This window comes from Lacerta agilis, chromosome 2 (genome assembly GCF_009819535.1).
Source record: "Lacerta agilis isolate rLacAgi1 chromosome 2, rLacAgi1.pri, whole genome shotgun sequence".
NCBI lineage: Eukaryota > Metazoa > Chordata > Lepidosauria > Squamata > Lacertidae > Lacerta > Lacerta agilis.
This window is the reverse complement of record NC_046313.1, coordinates 61,659,446-61,677,901: the sequence shown is the minus strand read 5'-3', so window position 1 is coordinate 61,677,901 and position 18,456 is coordinate 61,659,446. Positions and strand designations below refer to the sequence as shown.

Sequence of the window (18,456 nt, the reverse complement as noted above, 5' to 3'; positions counted from 1 at the left end):
GCCGCCCGCATCCCTTCGGGCCGCCGAGCGGCCTGCTCCCGGGGTCCCGCGGCCCAGCGGGAGGCCCCAACAACAAGCGGCGGCGACGGCAGGGCTCTGAGCCCTCCCGCGCCGCCCGCATCCCTTCGGGCCGCCGAGCGGCCTGCTCCCGGGCTCCCGCGGCCCAGCGGGAGGCCCCAACAAGCGGCGGCGACGGCAGGGCTCTGAGCCCTCCCGCGCCGCCCGCATCCCTTCGGGCCACCAAGCGGCCTGCTCCCGCAGCCCAGCCGGCCCAGCGGGAGGCCCCAACAACAAGCGGCGGCGACGGCAGGGCCCTGGGCTCTCCGCGCCACCAGCGTCACTTCGGCCGCCGACGCGGCCTGATCCCGGGCTCCCGCCGCCCTCCCAGGCACAGCCGGAGGCCCCCCATGGCAAGCAACGGCGGCAGAAGGGCCCTGAGCCCTTGCGTGCCGCCGCCAATGAAGCGGGCCCGATCATCCTGATCCTGGCCCTCCAACTCAACCCTTGGGCTTACCTGACTTCCTGGAGACGCTCCTGGACCCTGGATGAACCTGGTAGGATGAGCTCATCCTGCCTCCCCAAAAATTTGACCACATTCTAGCGCCCGTTTTTTTAACGGGCTGAAACCACTAGTTACATATAATTCAATAACATACACCAGGCCAATAAAACACAAACACATGGACAGTAATGGTTTAATTTTGATAGGCATACAACACGCAAGTAGTTAATCCATAAGCATACTATAATAATACAAACAATTTTATTAACCACTAATCAAATAATTTGCTTGACACTAGAGTAAGATTGTATATTACCAACATGGGCAGATCTAAATTTCAAGTATGGGATATCAGATGAAGGGGTTGGATTTTTTTCTTTTTTCTTTTACATTGTTAACTACAGTGCGGCTTAAGTCTACAGTTATAGGAGCCCATACCACTTTGCCAAATCCAGATAAGCACCCTGGGAATTTTGGATGAAGGGAAGTATACAAATGGAATAGAAGAAGCACCCTCTCTCTCAAAATCAAAACTCTTTTAAAAACTGCAATATGTGTGAGCTCTATGATGTGAGAATATATTTTGCAAGCTACTTCACAACTGAATAAATGTTCATTTAACTGTCACATAGCTCTTTTTTTAACTGGAGAAAATAGCTATCAGGAGAAGTAATGAACCACTGTGGGACAGCTTTGCATAATTCCACATCCCTAGAAATGCATTATCTTAGCCAAAAGCCAATAATAGGACCTGAAAAGCTCACTCACTATTTAATATAAAAACTCACTCTCTATTAAATATTTCTAAAAATCTAATGATAATACAAACAGATGTTCTCCATTTCAACAACCATAAATGATTTCCATGCTTGATAAAGCATTAGCTATTTGAGCCACACTGAAAACAAGAATATAATTAGCATTCTGAAAGTCAGTATATGAAATAATTTAATTTAAATAAGATAAAGGAATAGTGGTTGAAATTAAAACACAAATCCACAAATAGCTCCTATGACTTAACATAAGAGATTCTGGAGTCAGTTTGCAATAAAGGAATTTTGATTGCAGTTCCTGTTCTGACAACCTTTGTGTATGTTTTAGTTAGCTATGGATATTTCCAGAATGGCAGTTTCTAGTGTACCCAAACATTGTTTATCCACCGTAAACTGAATACAGAATTGCAAACAATCTTCCACACCTTGGAGAGGAGCATTTTGTGTATGAATATATCCCATTATATGCAAGAACATTTGGAATACTGGGCAGGATTCACCTAATGAATTTTGTCAGCAGAATCTCTGCACAAGTAATCTGCTATATACCCCCCCTTTTTTGGTTCAGTCATATGTCTGCATAAATAAATATTATAATGAAAGTACCTCTGTCACTGAAATCATCCACCAGTACAATTTCAGCTATGAGTTCAGGAGGAGAGCGATTGAGAACACTGTGCACTGTTCTGAGAAGTGATGACCACCCTTCGTTGTGGAATGGGATTATTACACTGGTGTTGGGGAGGTTTTCCAGGTATAGCTTGCTATTGCAGCTACAAGACAGATGAACATAGTAACTAGCTTGACTAGCATACAAAGAATGGTTACTACTATTATATGAGGTTTTTTTTTGCTTATTGCAGCTAAATATTAAACATACAGTTGAATAATAGCATGTATTAGGACAGATTTAGGAGGAATAAGGTTCTAACTGGGTCCATAGGCCAGAGGTTCCCTACTGTTGCTTTATAAGATCCAAGACTTAAACAATGATACCTCTCAGTAGGATGGAGGAGATATTTTAAAAACTTTTTGGATGGAATGTCAGAGAGATGAGAGATCATACCGTATCAAGCACCAAAAGAAGGATGACTGTCAGGCAGCACTTTCTGAATGTAATTTGTTTACAAAATACGTATCATACAAGCTGCTGTGAGTGATTGTTCAGGAGAATTTTAAGGGGATTTCATAGCCCTGGGTACATACAAATCTCAAAGTGAGGATACATTCAAAGTAAACAGATGTTCCATGACCCACAGGGTTCTTTTCTATTCCTCATTTATTCAGATAGTTTCAATGTTTTAATGGTGTGCTTATATGGTGTAACCTGCCATGGGATCGTCTGGTGAAGGATGGGCAAGAAAATAACAACAGCAACAACACTGACAATAAAACATATCCACTCTATAGCAAACCTATTAAACTAAATCACCAATAAGATAAAACACAGAGGAGAGTTTATTTGCAACTGTTGAAATCTCTGTACATAAATATTTATGCTTTATTTCTTGGCTCTTATGACAGAGTTAAGACTTGCTGAACTATCAAGTTTGTTGTTTAATACATTAGATAATTCAACCTATCAAGATACTGCAGATGTATGTAACAAGCAAGGGCAATACAAATTGTAATGACACTCAAGTTAGGATACAGAAAAGCCAATTTTAGAAATAAAAACCTTCATACTTTCAGCAACAAGAAAAGTTTGTACTTACTTTGGGTGTCGTATATCTGGTAGGGATCGATTGAGAGAAACTTTGTCACTTACAAAAATATTAAAGCCATTTTCTCTGTATGCCTGGTCCACTTGCTCAGTATCTGTCATAGGATACGGTTTTCCCTGTTCTCCATTTCCTACAGCAAAAGAAGTGGAGCCGTTAATACTTACAAAATTCCAGTGGCTGAAAGCTCACAACACACATTCTGTCAATCTGGTCCTTCTAGATGTTATGGACTACAACTCCCACTAGTCTCAGCCAGCACGGCAGGCTAGGCAATACTCATTATGCCACATTCTATCAAGGACACAGTATGATGTCCAAACACCACACTCTACATCTGTTAAAACTATTAAGCAATTGAGAAGCGGATGATAAAACTGTAAGAACTATAGGAACACTTAATGGTGTTTATAACAGATACCTTGTTAACTGTCATTTTGAAAAAAGGTCAGATTTAGGACTAATTAGATTTAACTCAATTTACAGTGGTGCCTCGCAAGACAAAATTAATTCGTTCTGCGAGTCGTTTCGTATTGCGAAAAATTCGTCTTGCGAAGCACGGATTCCCATAGGAATGCATTGAAATTTAATTCCCATAGGAATGCATTGAAATTTTCGTCTTGCGAAGCATGCCCATAGAAAAATTCGTCTTGTGAGTCACCTAAAAAATCGCAAAACCCTTTCGTCTAGCGAGTTTTTCGTTGTGCAAGGCATTCATCTTGCGAGGTACCACTGTATAGGATGCAAAATATACACAACCTAGGTAGGCCAATCAGTTTCTTAAAAGTATGTGGAGAACTTTCCTGCCCTTGTTCTCTGTTGGCCCCACTATTTGGTTTTGGAGGACACAAACCATGTCTGGCAAATGCTCAATTTCTATCTAGATCAATCTGATTAACTCTTATTACTCCCTCCTATTGCATAAAGTCTAGCAGGATGCTACTGTCAGCACAATCTTCCCTCTCTCCACCAACTGGTACTACTGTACCACACAGAAGGCTGCCAAAATCAGGCATGAAAACCCAAACAACCCCCAACTCCGTTTTAGGGCTGGTATGACAAATCTTCACCAGTTTCAGGCTTACATTTTTTGCCACTTCAACTGGAAAAGGGAGATTTTGCATGGCCTCCACACTCACATACCAATTTACATCATTCCACTTCAAAATAGCAAGTTACGGCAGTCTCTGGTTTGCTTAACATCAGTCACCATTTTTATCCCTTCCATTTATGTCCCACTGATGCTTTTAAGGCCTTTGCAATGGAAACCTGGGCATTTAAGCCTTCCAGTGAAGATTTAAATGGGGGTGGTGTGCTGCATGCAGTTCTCCCTTCTTTCCTTCTTGTCCTGCCCTTTGTGATACATCAAATTGCACTCTCAAGTGGCTAGCTTAAAAGTCCTTGAAAGACCTTGAAAGACATCATGCTTGTAGAATGGTTGGGAGCAAGCAGCATACAAACATAGCCGCCTAGGTAACCACCCAATGTTATTCCTTTCTAGTTTGAAGTCTGAGGTCCTGTTGCATTTTTCAGTTCCTTCCCTTGGAACAAACGAACACCCATATGATAATATAGCAAATTATCAGAACTGAAAAGAAAAACAGAAGTAGTAGACTTCTTTGCTCAACAACTGCCCGAAGCACCTTCCAGACACTTGCTAGCAAAGGCCTGCTGACTTTCTTGTAGAAACTCTGCCAACAGTAATTGATACTGAGTTACATAAAGTATACCCTCCCCCAGAAGAAGAGAAGAAGAAGAGTTCGGATTTGATATTCTACTTTATCACTACCCAAAGGAGTCTCAAAGCGGCTAACATTCTCTTTTCCCTTCCTCCCCCACAATAAACACACTGTGATGTGAGCGGGGCTGAGAGACTTCAAAGAAGTGTGACTAGCCCAAGGTCACTCAGCAACTGCATGTGGAGGAGCGGAGACGCGAACCTGGTTCCCCAGATTATGAGTCTACTGCTCTTAACCACTACACCACACTGGCTCTTTCCCCCAGCACTTTGTGCTCAGTTCCATTTTACTTAGAGGTTACTGAATATGTAATTCAATATTACATGCTTTAAGGCTGAATGATACACACCTGTACGTTGCAAGTCTTTCTTTATAGCATCTCTGTCATGCCAGTCCTTTTTCCTTTGTCTGTTTTCAAGATAAGCTTCTTTCTTCTGCCTTGTACGGAAACCCTTTTAAATAAACATTATCTATAAGTTTGGGAAAGCATTCAAGGCCAAACTGAATTACTGATAAGCCACATTTTCAAAACATACTCATAGAACTATAGAGTTGGAAGGGACCCCAATGGTAATCTATCCAAACCCCCTTCAATGCACGACTCTCAACTAGATCACACATGACAGATGGCCATCCAACCTCTGTTTAAAAACCTCCAAGGAAGGAGAGACCACCAGAATGGTGAATACTGACCTACAGGATGACCCTGCCCTTGTGAGTCATCAAAGAACATTTCAAAAGCTGTGGGGTTTAACTTATGTGGCATTTTAAGAAAGGTCAGAGGAGTATTGCATCAATACCTTTGATAGTGATATTTGGTCTGTCATGTTCTTAATCTAATTTTGGATTTGCTTTCTGCTTAACAATCCATTGCATAGGGCTTTACTTCGCTGTTTCCTGTACCAAGTCAATGCATCTGAAGTACGTTTTCCTCTAAAATGAAGGATTACAGACTTGAAGCTAATCTTTCCCTCATTGCTTCCATCCCTCACTTTAATGAAAGTGAGGTCAGAGTAGAAAGAAATATTAAACAATACTCTAAAAATGGATTTAGACTAATAGTTGTAAACAGCCATTCATGTTGCTTACCAAGCTTAAAAATCACCAAAGAAATCTAGTAACGTTCAATAGCTAAATATACACAAAAATGCAATTTTAATCTTTTGTTTAGTTGCTATTTGGTGTGCCTGGTCCCAGCTATGAATGGTTATTTAAGCCATGTAAATGCTATATAAAAATATGATAAAATCACCAATTAAGTGGAAGCATTATATAATGTTAGATAGAAATAGTAAAAAGCACTATTTTATTTCTAGTCAGATCAAATAACAAAACAGTTTTTTATAATATATAAAGTGGTGAACAAAACAACAGATTCAGGTTTACACCTTTTGTTAAAAAATTCTCATTAGTTAAAAGAAATCCAACTCACAGTATTTATAAGCTTTTTGCAAAGTGCACCAATGTGATGAACAAATGACATACATAAAAATGCAGAAATATAACAACTCTAAAATAAATTATATAGAATGATGCTTAGCTTATTTTGTTATATATTTTGTGGCATATCTCATATACTTGGATTGCTAGAATTATGCCCAATACAAGATGAAATGCCTTTGTGTCAAGGTGTCATTTGTTTGATACTTTGGGTGGTAATCTGGAACTTCTCAAGATTACAACTTTACACCTTGCACAAAAATCAAAGATCATAAACTTAAACAGAGCCTAGCATGAAGCCTTAAGAAAAATCCTTGTTTAAGATGGGCCTGCATTTGTGGGTACAGTTCCTCCTGCATCAGAGATTGCACAAAAATTGCAATAAACATGGTGGTCTTGTGATATGTAATAGGAGGATTTTCCAAAGGCTAGTGCTGCAACACTAAATGCCCAATGGTAATACAGTAGCCTACCTCCAAGAACAGAGGCAGTATGCTTCTGAATACAAGTTGATAGGGAAGCAAAGTAGGAGAAGTATATTGCCATTGTGTCTTGCTTTTGGTTGTGACAGCGGGAAACACAATGCTGGGCTAGATAGATCAGTGATCTGATCCAACAGGACTCTTAAGTTTTATGGAGCAATATACTTCAACTTTTGCATCAACAGACCATTTTTTGTTTTCTTTTGGAACAATATCTTTTCACCATGACAATACAGGCACCATTACCTTAAAGTTAGTTTACCAGTTTTTTCCCCCAATGAATCCAGGGATACTTTTCAATTTCCATAGGATGATAGGATTTTGTCAGGGGACTGATTTGTAAATTGGGGGACTGTTCCTGGGAAATGGGGACATCTGGTAACCTTACCTTAAAGTAGGTGTCAATCTCCTTTTGACAATCAACACACACACACACACACACACACACACACACACTTTATTTCTTTTTTAAAAAAATGCAAAACACCACACAGACACCCTTCAAAAATCCATATCCTTTGGCTGGACTGACATTTGCAAGGGGCTCCAAGCTTTAATCCAAAATCTGATCCATCATGGGTAGGGAATGAAAACTCATTTTCCTTTTAAGAACAAACATTTGTCTGTGAAAAGACCATCCTGAGAGATTGCTCCATTCTATTTCATATTGGTAAAACTATTTGCTCTGGTGCTATTTCCTCCTTGGAATTCTGTTGTATTCTGAATTAGAAATTATGTACTAAAAACAGCATAATACAAACACACAGAATAGCGGTATGCAGCAGCCAGAAGGTAAATTAGCAACCCAAATGTTAAGGCTGAAGAGCATGCATACATTTGTGGGAGAGAACCAGTTATGGTGCCCAGCTCCTTTTTAGACAAAACAGTAGTTTGCCTCTAACTGCCATAACAAGGACAAAAAAGCAAAGCTGTGGCTGCTGGCACTGTTTTTACTCACATGTGCATAAACTTTCTTTTAATTCTAACACAACCCCCTTTTTCAAATGGAGAAAGAGGAATTCAAAAGGCTGATAATTACTAAGATTATTATTACTGGTCAGCACACTGAACTAGTGTAGCACAGTGGATAAGTTGTGAGCCTAGAAATTTCTACTTCAAAGCTCAGTACAGCTATTAACTTGTTAGACGGCTTTAGGCAAACTCTATCAGTCTTAGTAGCCTCATCGGCAATAAAGGGAAAAGCAATGCTGACCTACTTTAATGGGTGGTTGTGGCAACTGCAATTATATGTGTAGTTCTTAGAATATTGTAAGTGTGCTATATAAATTCCAAATATTATTACTTAAAGGAAAAATGCAGTCCTTTTTGGAGATATTGTTTGAAACAGCCATCTTTAATGAAGTAAAAATATCATGATATAAAGCTCCTTTATACCAACATTTTGGAAATAATGATTAAACATATTGGTGATAGATCTTAACAAAGCACTCTTTGGTACATCAGGTGTCTCAGTATTGTTGACTCTGATCCAGAGGGACAAACATGTCCCTTCAAAGTGCTCTGCAAGCTCCAAATTTACAAAAAGAGAAAGCACAATTTAGCAGGAAGCATTTTTAATGGGGGAAAATGAGGAAAGGTATCTGTGCATGCACAGTATAATTTCCTCTTTTAAATCACTCTTGTGCCATGTTTGCCCAACCCCCCTTTTTAACTCAAAGGTTTAAAGGTCTGGGAATTCTGTGTGGGGATAGCTTTTGAGGACTCAAAATATGAATACGGCTCTTTTTTGACTCATGAAAACAGAACTCCCACACTTCACTGAATAAATTAGTGCAAAACTATTTTGATTAAGTAATTTGTATGCAAACAGTGATTACTGTTTGTTTACATCTTGTTTTTGTTGCAGTTTTAGTGTTTTGATAAACACTGAACATTCATCAACAGTGATAGCAGTTGACTGAATGCAAGAGAAGGCCTGGAAATGATCCTGCTAACCTCCACAAGAGCCAAAAACCACACCTTTAGAGAATATGTTTTTCTTCAAACAGCAAATAATAGAATAAAAAAAAAGTCTGATCATGTAGTAGTGATTCAACAACTGGACTTCCTTTCATGTAAGACAGGATGCGGGTGGCGCTGTGGTCTGCTAATCAGAGGATTGGTGGTTCGAATCCCCGCGATGGGGTAAGCTCCTGTTGTTCGGTCCCAGCTCCTGCCAACCTAGCAGTTCGAAAGCACATCAAAGTGCAAGTAGATAAATAGGTACCGCTCCAGCGGGAAGGTAAACGGCGTTTCCGTGTGCTGCTCTGGTTCGCCAGAAGTGGCTTAGTCATGCTGGCCACATGACCCGGAAGCTGTCTGTAGACAAATGCCGGCTCCCTTGGCCTATAGAGCGAGATGAGCACGCAACCCCAGAGGGGTCTGCGACTGGACCTAATGGTCAGGGGTACCTTTACCTTTACCTTTAAGACAGGTGTATTTACGGCTGAGTACAATATTGCCTAAGAAGCAAAGTCTTAAGAATCTCTATCCTTTTAGATAGCTATAAGTATCTATATAGCATAACTTAGGCTGTGAAATGTCAGGGACTCAACACAAATTATGAGCACATCTTTTAACTGGATAAGGAAGTGCAGTAGTTTATCTTCCCTGTCAAAAAACTAGGACAGCATCAAGTCCTAAATAATTAATATGACTTTTCTGGATAATATATAAATATTTTCCATCACCTATTTTACAAGAAAAGAGAGTATTGAATGCTTAACTCTCAAGACTCCATGAAACCTGATTCACAGGGACTTATTTCTATCTCACATTCACAATTTATTTATAGCCCATTCAAAATTTGCCAAACAGCTGGCTTTTAGAAGGCACTGTCAAAGCCCATTAAGAAATGATCTCCAAAACATCTGTAGATGGTTATAATACAACAGGAAAACAGAACTGTCTTTTGTACCAGTTCTTGAAAAGGAAAATCAAAATCTTGTGTTTTGATCTGGGCTTATTCTGAAATTATTCATATTTTATGTACATCAATACAAAGATGTGGATTTAATTAATTGCACCTCAGACTTTTTCTAGGATGAGCTAAAGGATCCCACATCAACCATATAGTGCTACTTCACAAGAGCAGAAGGGAAATATAGCACTCCTACTTTTATGAATAGTGGCAGAAGTTTGGAAAGGTTACTTTGCAAAATGAATATACACATAGTGGTAATAGAAATAAATCAGGATTTTCTATTGGATAGGAACTGCTGACTGCAAAATGATAAATGTAAATTCAGCGGGAAGCTTCAAATTATTGTTTTGTACTAATCACAGGCAATTGATGGGAGGATGTGTATGAAGTGTGCTGCTTGGAAGAGATATTGATTATATGGTTATAGTCACCCTAGCTGGTAGTTCATATAGACAGATAAATATGAATAATGTAGCAAAAGGTGAATAAAACTTTTGAACCCCTCTATTAAGGATTGACCACTTAAGTTTATGTGCAGCATGTTCGAAACAACGAAAATAAAGTATTGCTAACAACAATTAATCATTAACTTATGAAATTCACTACTGCAAGATGTTCAGAAGATGCCAAAGGGCTATTACTCACTGAGCATCCATACACAGATGAACTGCATTTCTGAATTTCAGATGTTAACATAACCTTATGCCTTGTTTGTCATATTCCAGAAGCATCTTCTTTACTGTTTGAAATGCAATGCTTCTTAATTCTTATTTGGTCTTTGTGTTCAATCTCTTTTTGGCTTTGTAGCAACATGTGTAATATACTATAATCAATTGTTCCCTGCAGATATATTGATTGAAATGTAGTGTCTTTTACACTGTAGACCAAAATTTGTTTTAAAGACATAACATATTATAAACATTAATCTTATCCAGGACAGTAAAACAGCTACAACTAAAATACACTCCCTACAAAGTAGGTTGAAAACAAAACTAAAACCGCAATTAGCAGCAATACAAAGACTAAACATATAAAAACAAAAGCAAAAAATCCTTCCAGAGAGACCAACTAAGTTTGTTCTTGGTATGAGCTTTTGTTTTTTATTTTGTTTTGATTATGGCAGACCAACATGGCTACCTACCTGTAACTTAAACATATAAAGACGTTTTTCACCTGGTACTGTACACAAAACTCATCAGGATGTTTGCCAGGTGAAAAGCCCTAAGAAAAGCATTCCACATAAAATGCCATTTCCTGCTTGTTGTGTTACGGCACAACACAGAGAAAAGGGCATCCTTTGACCTTAAATGGTAGCCAAGTTCATGTGGGAACCAAAACAGACAGAAAACTAAAAATAAAAAAAAAATTAAAAAAAAATTAATTGTCCAGTAGCACCTTATAGAGTAGACCAACTAAGTTTGTTCTGGTATAAGCTTTAGTTGGTCTATAAAGTGCTACTGGACAATTTTTTATTTTTTTTATTTCGACTGCGTCAGACCAACACGGCTGAAAACTGTAATTCTGGAAACAGACAGGAATCCAATGGAGCTTGTTAATACTGGTGAAATGCATTACCACTGCTTAGTCCTGATCAGCAGTTCAACCACCATGTTTTAGATTTCATTTTGCAGCAAGTGAGGGGGAAAATGCCCTGGAAAGTGTGGGATAATACTTGCTTGAGTGCAACATCATCTAACCTTCCTGCAAATGACAATGAATGCTCATTAAATAGCCAACACCATCTAATTTCCCTGAATACAAATCAGGATGAATGCTCAATAGATAAGAACATAAGAAGAGCCTGCTGGATCAGGCAAATGCCCCATGTAGTCCAGCATCCTGTTCACACAGTGAGCCTGAATCCTGTTAAAATTAGTCTGAATCCTAGCAAAATGGAAGCTCTGTAGGTGAGTGTCCCCAATCTGGGAAGTCCTTAATTTGCGTGTCCTGGCTGAGGTAACACTCTCTCCGAAGGAGCTAGTGCTCTGCCATTAGACACACATGTACCCTACCTGCCCGGGAGTGCATTTCACCAACTTTGGTTGTTAAGACAGCTATAGCCATTCCTGGATCAGGGCAGCTTGTCCACAGTTGTTTGTGCATTTGTAACCATGCGGCTGAATTACTGCAATGTGCTGTATGTGAGGCTATTTTTGGTATGGAGGCGGAGGCTGAAACTGGTGCAGAATGGTTGTTTGTCGGTGAAACCGCCGCCAGCATACAACACCTTGCTTGTGGGATTTTCACTGGTTGCCAATCTGCTACTAGGCCAAGCTCAAGGAGTCGGTAGTAACATAAAGATCAGGACCAGTTTACTTGAAAGCCTGTCTTATCCCTTACATATCCAGTAGATCACCGTGGTCTGCAAGATAATTTCTTCTTTAAGTTCCAAAGATTTCAGAAGCTCATTCTGCAGTAACTCAAAGCAGGGCTTTCAATGTGACTGCCCCTGTTCTGTGCAATAACATTCCTATTGAGATATGACACCCTTCCTATAAGGCTCCTACAACTGATTTTCCCCTCTGACATAGCCACATGCCACTCAACAGGTTTTGCAGAATATATACGTTAACTTGTCTGAGCAGCAAGGTAGATGGAAATATGTGAACCTTCCAGAAATGCAGATCAGCTATAGAAAAATATTGCTTAAGGAAGCCGTAAACAGAGGTCAGTTTGGCATATAGAAGTGGCCCCACAGCTATGGCACTTCCTCTCCTGGGATATAAGTTTTAAATGATGTAAGCTGTCATGGGAAAATAATGTGTTTTGAATGGCAACTAACAAATTACTTTAAATAAATAACTGTGGAACAGATTCCCCTTCCTTGCACTGCCCTGTTCTGCCTTTGTGTATGTTGAGGGAGCCAGGGGATACAGAACTCTGTTAAAACTTGTGGGGAATGGGCCATACTTTGATGTAGTGCTGACATTGGGAATGATCATATCATCAGTTTAAAATGATTTCTTTCAGTAAGCCTTTGCATCATGAATCCTGTTGTTTTATTCTCTGATTTTATTCATGTTTTAAGTTTTGTATTTTGTAAGCTTTTACTTTTTGAAAGATGCTTTGAGACTCAGATGTTGAGAAAAGCAAGGCATCTTTTTTTAAAAAAATAAATAGATAAAAATATACTTTCCACCTTACAGAAAACACAATTACAAAAAAAACAAAAACAAAAAAACAAAAAACTCTGGACTTTGGAAAGTTCTGTCACTTAAGTCTGAGTAGGCGATCTTGGTCAGCATCCTGACAGAGAAACAAATCCACAACTCCCCTTTCTATGTCTACACATAAATACAGTACTGTCATAAACAATGAACTGAAACCATGAGCAAAGGCCTAGGGTTTTACCCTCAAATGTAGTACAGAAACTAGTTAGAATTTTGTTTAGAAATGTAGTTGCAAAATGAGCAAGTTTAATTATAGAAATAAGTATTTTCTGGTTCATTGAATCGGAAGGAACCCTCATGGGTCATCACGTCCAACCCCCTGCAACGCAGGAATCTCGAATAATTGTGCTGTGTTTGAAAATAGTGAGGGTGGGGAGACATTTGCTTCTAGGGTACCAATTTAGTTCCAGACTTAGCACATTTTACTCCAGGAGTCAGCAACCTTTTTCAGTCGTGGGCCAGTCCACCGCCCCTCAGACCATGTGGTGGGCCGAATAATATATAGATAGATAGATAGATAGATAGATAGATAGATATAGATATAGATATATAATGAACAAATTCCTATGCCCCACAAATAACCCAGAGGTGCATTTTAAATAAAAGGACACATTCTACTCATGTAAAAACACCAGGCAGGCCCCACAAATAACCCAAAGATGCATTTTAAATAAAAGGACACATTCTACTCATGTAAAAACATGCCGATTCCCGGACCGTCCACACGTTGGATTGAGAAGGCGATTAGGCCACATCTGGCCCACAGGCCTTAGGTTGCCTATCCCTGTTTTACTCAATATCACACAACAGGCTCCCTTTCCTCACCAGATGTTCTGGTGACTACAGTATTATCAAGAGTTTGTGATATTGACTACAATGTATCATTCAAGATGCAAACATAGCCAACACATGACACACTGGTTGGTACTGCTTACAATACTTGAATAATTTGCCCTCCATGCCCACAGCACAATCTTAAGACTGAGGATAAGATGACTGCATGGCAGATGACTTCTTTTGCATGCTTGCCAAGTATACAAACAAGAGGATACTGCTTGACTTTACAACAGACAGCCCTTTGAGAGGTGTTAACACATCCAGAAAACTAAAATGCAAAAACTAGCTTGTGGATGTTACTGAGAATGCAGTTTTCATCCTCCATCACCAGGTGTTATGATAATGACAACGGTACTAATATTCCCATGCATTGAGCAGTTCATAGAGTCTTGTATTACAGTGAACTGCAAATCTCTATTTTTTTTGTAATTGTAGGGCTAGATATTTTTTTAATGACATGCTAACTAACAGACTAAGAGGAGGCTTAGAAAATTAATCACAGCTTTGCAGGAGTAATCTAACAAATGTTTTCCTAATGAGGAGAAAGATGAAAATACATTATTAATTATAAGCTTTATGATCCAACTGTACTCAGCTTTGTGAGATCATTTTGTAATAAACTAATGCTGCAACAGAGAGCCACTAAATGTTGTAGTCTTTTTGGTAAACAAATACTTGCAGTTCTACCATTATTGGTTTCCACTCCACTGCTGAGTGAAAGAGCTATGATAGGTACATTAAAATTGGAATGACCTATAAGGACCAGAAACCAATATTAAGTATTTTAAAAGTTTTAAAGGTAGTTATAAACCATGTTAAATGGCATCTGCAAAGCCACTGATTTCTCACAGCACTAATCTCCCTACAATTTAAATTAAACCAATACATTGAAGACATTCATTCATTACACGGACAAGCTGTAGCAACCCCCTGACTCACATACTGACTCCAGCACAGCTGCAAGGACAATATCTGGCATGTCTCTTTCCATTTTAGATCAACCACAATTTAGTGTTACATCCCAGCACTAAACTGTGGTTAATCTTTACTATGGTAAGTGAAAAGCCAGCTTCATAAACCACTGCTGGAAGCAGGTTTCCTCTCCACACCCTCACTGATAATAGTTAAGAATACTGCATTTTAACATAGAAGCAAAAGCTAATGAACTTCTCCTCATGGCCTCAACAGAGGAGGTAGCCACTGCAAGCACAGCAGAAGGCTACACTTCATCACAGCACACACCTCTTCCCCCAATCCCAGCCTATGGTATAGTAGTCGAGAGATTGGAAATGAGGCTCAACATAATTGAGAGGAAGATAACTTGCCACTTCTCTGCCTGCATCTCTGGTACCTTTCCCTTATTCTATAAACCCAATAATATATCCTGAATGCACCCTGCCCATGACTCTTCTCTCCAAGGCCTACCTGGTTCTTCTCACAAATTGTGTTTAAACACTTGTTAAAGATTGGCCTGTTCCCTCTGTCAAATTCAAACATGACAAATTTCTCTGATAATATTTTCCACCTCAGACACTCTCCCCTTTCCTAGTGTGTACCAAAAAAGGTTGTTAGGGCTGTGGATTAGGTCTGTGCACATAATTTATATATAATACCTAATTAGGAACCCCTAAGAATATTATTTTTTCTTGAAATCTGAAGAGCAGTGAGGGCAATAAATTGTAAAAACATTAGAACAAACAAAAGTCCATGAAATGGCAACAGAAGGGATTCATGTTTAGGGCATTCAAGTGAAGACAGAACAAGTTTATAACTGACATACCAGCAGGAACTTTCAAAATTCATTGTACACATTGCTAAGGTTCTATGTTCATTATTTTGGGAGACACTGCACATTTGTGTGTCACAGCATTTTGTCTTGAATGAAGCCTTTTTCATTAACGCTAAAGAAATAAAGTTACCATAGCTGTACAATACAGAACTAAATGTATATATATTTAGATAAATGAAAAGAACATTACCTTAAGTAGCTGTTTGAGGCCCTTTCTCTATAAGACTCACAGATAAAATATAAAACTGACCACCTCAATGAGTCGTGTGTGTTTACTCAAAACTAAAACACATATACATCAATGAATTCCCAAGTTAAAACAAGTAGTCTTGCAGCAGTAACATATGTATTCTGCCATAAGAGTCCACTTCTACCAGCATGACGAAGTTGCTGCTCCCATTAGATATGCACAGGATAGCAACCTTACACCCTTAACTCTGAGCTGACCTAAACAATGAGAGCCTTATAACAAAGAAGATTAGTTTACCAGTGACAGCTCATGCTCTTCACCTTATTTTGCTCCTGAATGACAGGGTGCCAAAACAAGAACAACACCAGCACGTTAATATAAAAGGGAAACCCAGAAACTCTTAATACAAAAGATTCCTAATCAGGTTTTTTTTTTTAAAGGACAACCTGGTAATCTAGAGCTTTTCTGTGTGAGCACTTGCAAAATCAACCTATGATTCAGTCTGGTTCAAAATGGGAACTGCCTATTCCCCTCCAAAAAGAAAAAAAGGAGGAAGAAAACTCTGCCTTACTTTCTTCACCTCCACCCGGTTCACTTATTAGTAGATCAGGAAAGATCAGGTAAGCCAACTATGACTTACAAGTCTTGCAAAGGGTATTAGCTCAGGAGAGGAGAGTAATGACAGAGGAGCTGAGCCTGCTGAAAGCCACAGAGCATGGGTGGGGTGGGGTCACAAAGATTCACCACCCCCCACAGTAGCCTTATCCTCAGCCACCTCTTGGCCTGAAAGGAAGTGTGGCTTCCTTCCTCTGCCCCGTCACCCCCTCCTACTAATGGGTCCAGCTTTGACCGCCCTGGATGTGTGTGTCTGAGTGAGTGAGTGAGTGTGTAAGAGAGAGAAACCTCTGTGTACCCCATCCATCCCCCCCTCTCTCTTTGTGTGTGTGTGTGTGTACACACATATACACATTGGACGTGTGTGTGCCTATGTGAGTGACAGAGAAACCTCTATGTAGCCCAGCTATCCTTTCCCTCTATCTGTGCATATATAATGTACGTATATATAGGCAATGCAGAGGCCCTTCACCCCACAGAGAGCGGCCGCTTCCTCTTCCGTCACCACTGTCTATATAGAAATGAGGGTGAAAGGCAGATTTTTTTAAAAAATAATAACCACCGAGGGCGAAGGATGAAGGGAAGTCCGAGTCGTCCCCTCAGGAGGATCCTTGTCTCCCGGCTACATCCGAAGTGGCAACCGCTCTTCCCCACAGGACCCCAGACGTGAGGCGAAGAGACAGAGAGAGAGGGAGGAAGAGAAAAATATGCGGCTCCCTCCACTTCTCACCTGCGCTTCTCCTCGGGCTGCTGCCGCCGCTGCCGCCGGTACCGCCCCAGCTGCCGCCGCCCCGCGGGCTCCCCACGCGCCTCCGCCGCCTGCCGCTTCTCTGCCATCGCCGCCATCCAGCTGCCGCTCCCGGTAAAGCGACCATAGCCCCACGTTGGGAAGGAAGACGAGGGCGGCCAGCGCCAGCCCCACCGCCTGCAGCAGCCGCTTCTGCTTCCGCCGCATCCGAGAAGCCACCGGGAAGCCCCCCCCCCACCCCACCCCAACTTTCCCCTCACACAAGGGGCTGAGGCGGCGGTTACTGCGGCGGCGGCGGCAGCAGCAGCAGCACCCGAGCAGCGCGCGAGGCGAAGCCGACCCGCCAACTCCGCTCCGTCAGGCACTTCCGCTCCGGAGGGGTGGGCACTACCACTCCCACCGCGAGCGGGTGGGGGGGGCAGCTCGGCGTTGGAGCGCCGCCCAGAAACCTCGAGGCAGGCCACGCCCACCGATAGTGCCCGGCGCCGAGCAGGGAGGCAGGGGTGGGTGGGGACAGAAGCGTGGCAGCTCCGGCTCCTCTCGTCGCAAGCCGCCAACCGCCCCCCTCAAATGTTTTGTAAATGGTACTGGCCGTAGTCTTCCCCTGTGGGCTGGTGGTGGAGCTGACAGGGCCAGAAGCTTAAATAGGAGCGAGTGCGGGGAAGAGGGTAGATCGGGCGGAACCTGCCTGCCAGCAGGGTTGCCTTTCCTACGCTGTGCCAGAGAGTTGTAATTAGGCACCGCTTACATTACTGAATGTGAAGGGAAGAGGTTTGCAGCGAATGAGCCCTTATGCTGGGGGGTCGCGTGCGTGTGCACGGGTAGGTTAGAAAGCGGGGAATGATAGCGCTAAAAGCAGAGATCAAGCGGGACGGAAAAGCCCAAGTGTTGTTAAAAGAGGGCAGTACCAAGGACGAGGAAATTGAAAGGGCTCAAAGCATTTAATTCCTTTACCGCCTTGAGCGATATGTTGGAGGAGGAGACTTGTAGGGTTTGTTGGTTTTTTAATTAATGACTGAAAAAGCAGAGCCTTCTAGGGGCGCCAGGGAAGTGATGGAGCAATGTGGAGGGACTTTCAATGCTCTTAAAATAATGCGATACGCATTTATTAGGTTTTCCAAACGTCAGAGCCCTACTGTGAATTTGGATCACAGGTAAACAAAAGAAGCGAGCCCAGTACTGTATACACAGAGAAGTTCAAAAATTCTCCCAAGGTGCTGCTGTTCAATATCCTCTAACAACGGAGTGATCTGCAGCCTTTCCACTTTAGCACCTTTTTAAATTGTACATTTAACTATATTCTAATCTTGTAAATACCGCCTTTTGTTTGCCAACTGCAAACTGCAGCGGTTTTTTGTTCTTTTCAAACTCATTGTGCACTTGCTAGAATTCAATAGCTGAAGGTTTTATTTTGACTTTATATAATTGTCAGTAATTATAGTCATAATGGGGAATTAAAAAGGCTTCTTTTCACCACCACTGCTAGGAGATGTAAATAACTTTGAATATCATAAAATGGTAATGCAA

At 41.0% G+C, this 18,456-nt stretch overlaps 1 protein-coding gene across 2 annotated transcripts in view; it reads right to left on the bottom strand.

Moving 5' to 3' along the window:
* Positions 1 to 17,160, bottom strand: part of GALNT10 (polypeptide N-acetylgalactosaminyltransferase 10) — a 37,087-nt gene extending 19,927 nt beyond the window's left edge. For both annotated transcript variants that reach the window (XM_033140339.1, XM_033140340.1), the window contains exons 1-4: positions 16,912 to 17,160; positions 5,085 to 5,187; positions 2,991 to 3,129; positions 1,882 to 2,048 (exon numbers count right to left, since the gene is read on the bottom strand). In XM_033140339.1, the coding sequence (XP_032996230.1) occupies positions 1,882 to 2,048; positions 2,991 to 3,129; positions 5,085 to 5,187; positions 16,912 to 17,136 (634 nt within the window). In that variant the 5' untranslated portion in view covers positions 17,137 to 17,160. The remainder of the gene's footprint in view (positions 1 to 1,881; positions 2,049 to 2,990; positions 3,130 to 5,084; positions 5,188 to 16,911) is intronic.
* Positions 17,161 to 18,456: the final 1,296 nt, after the last annotated feature.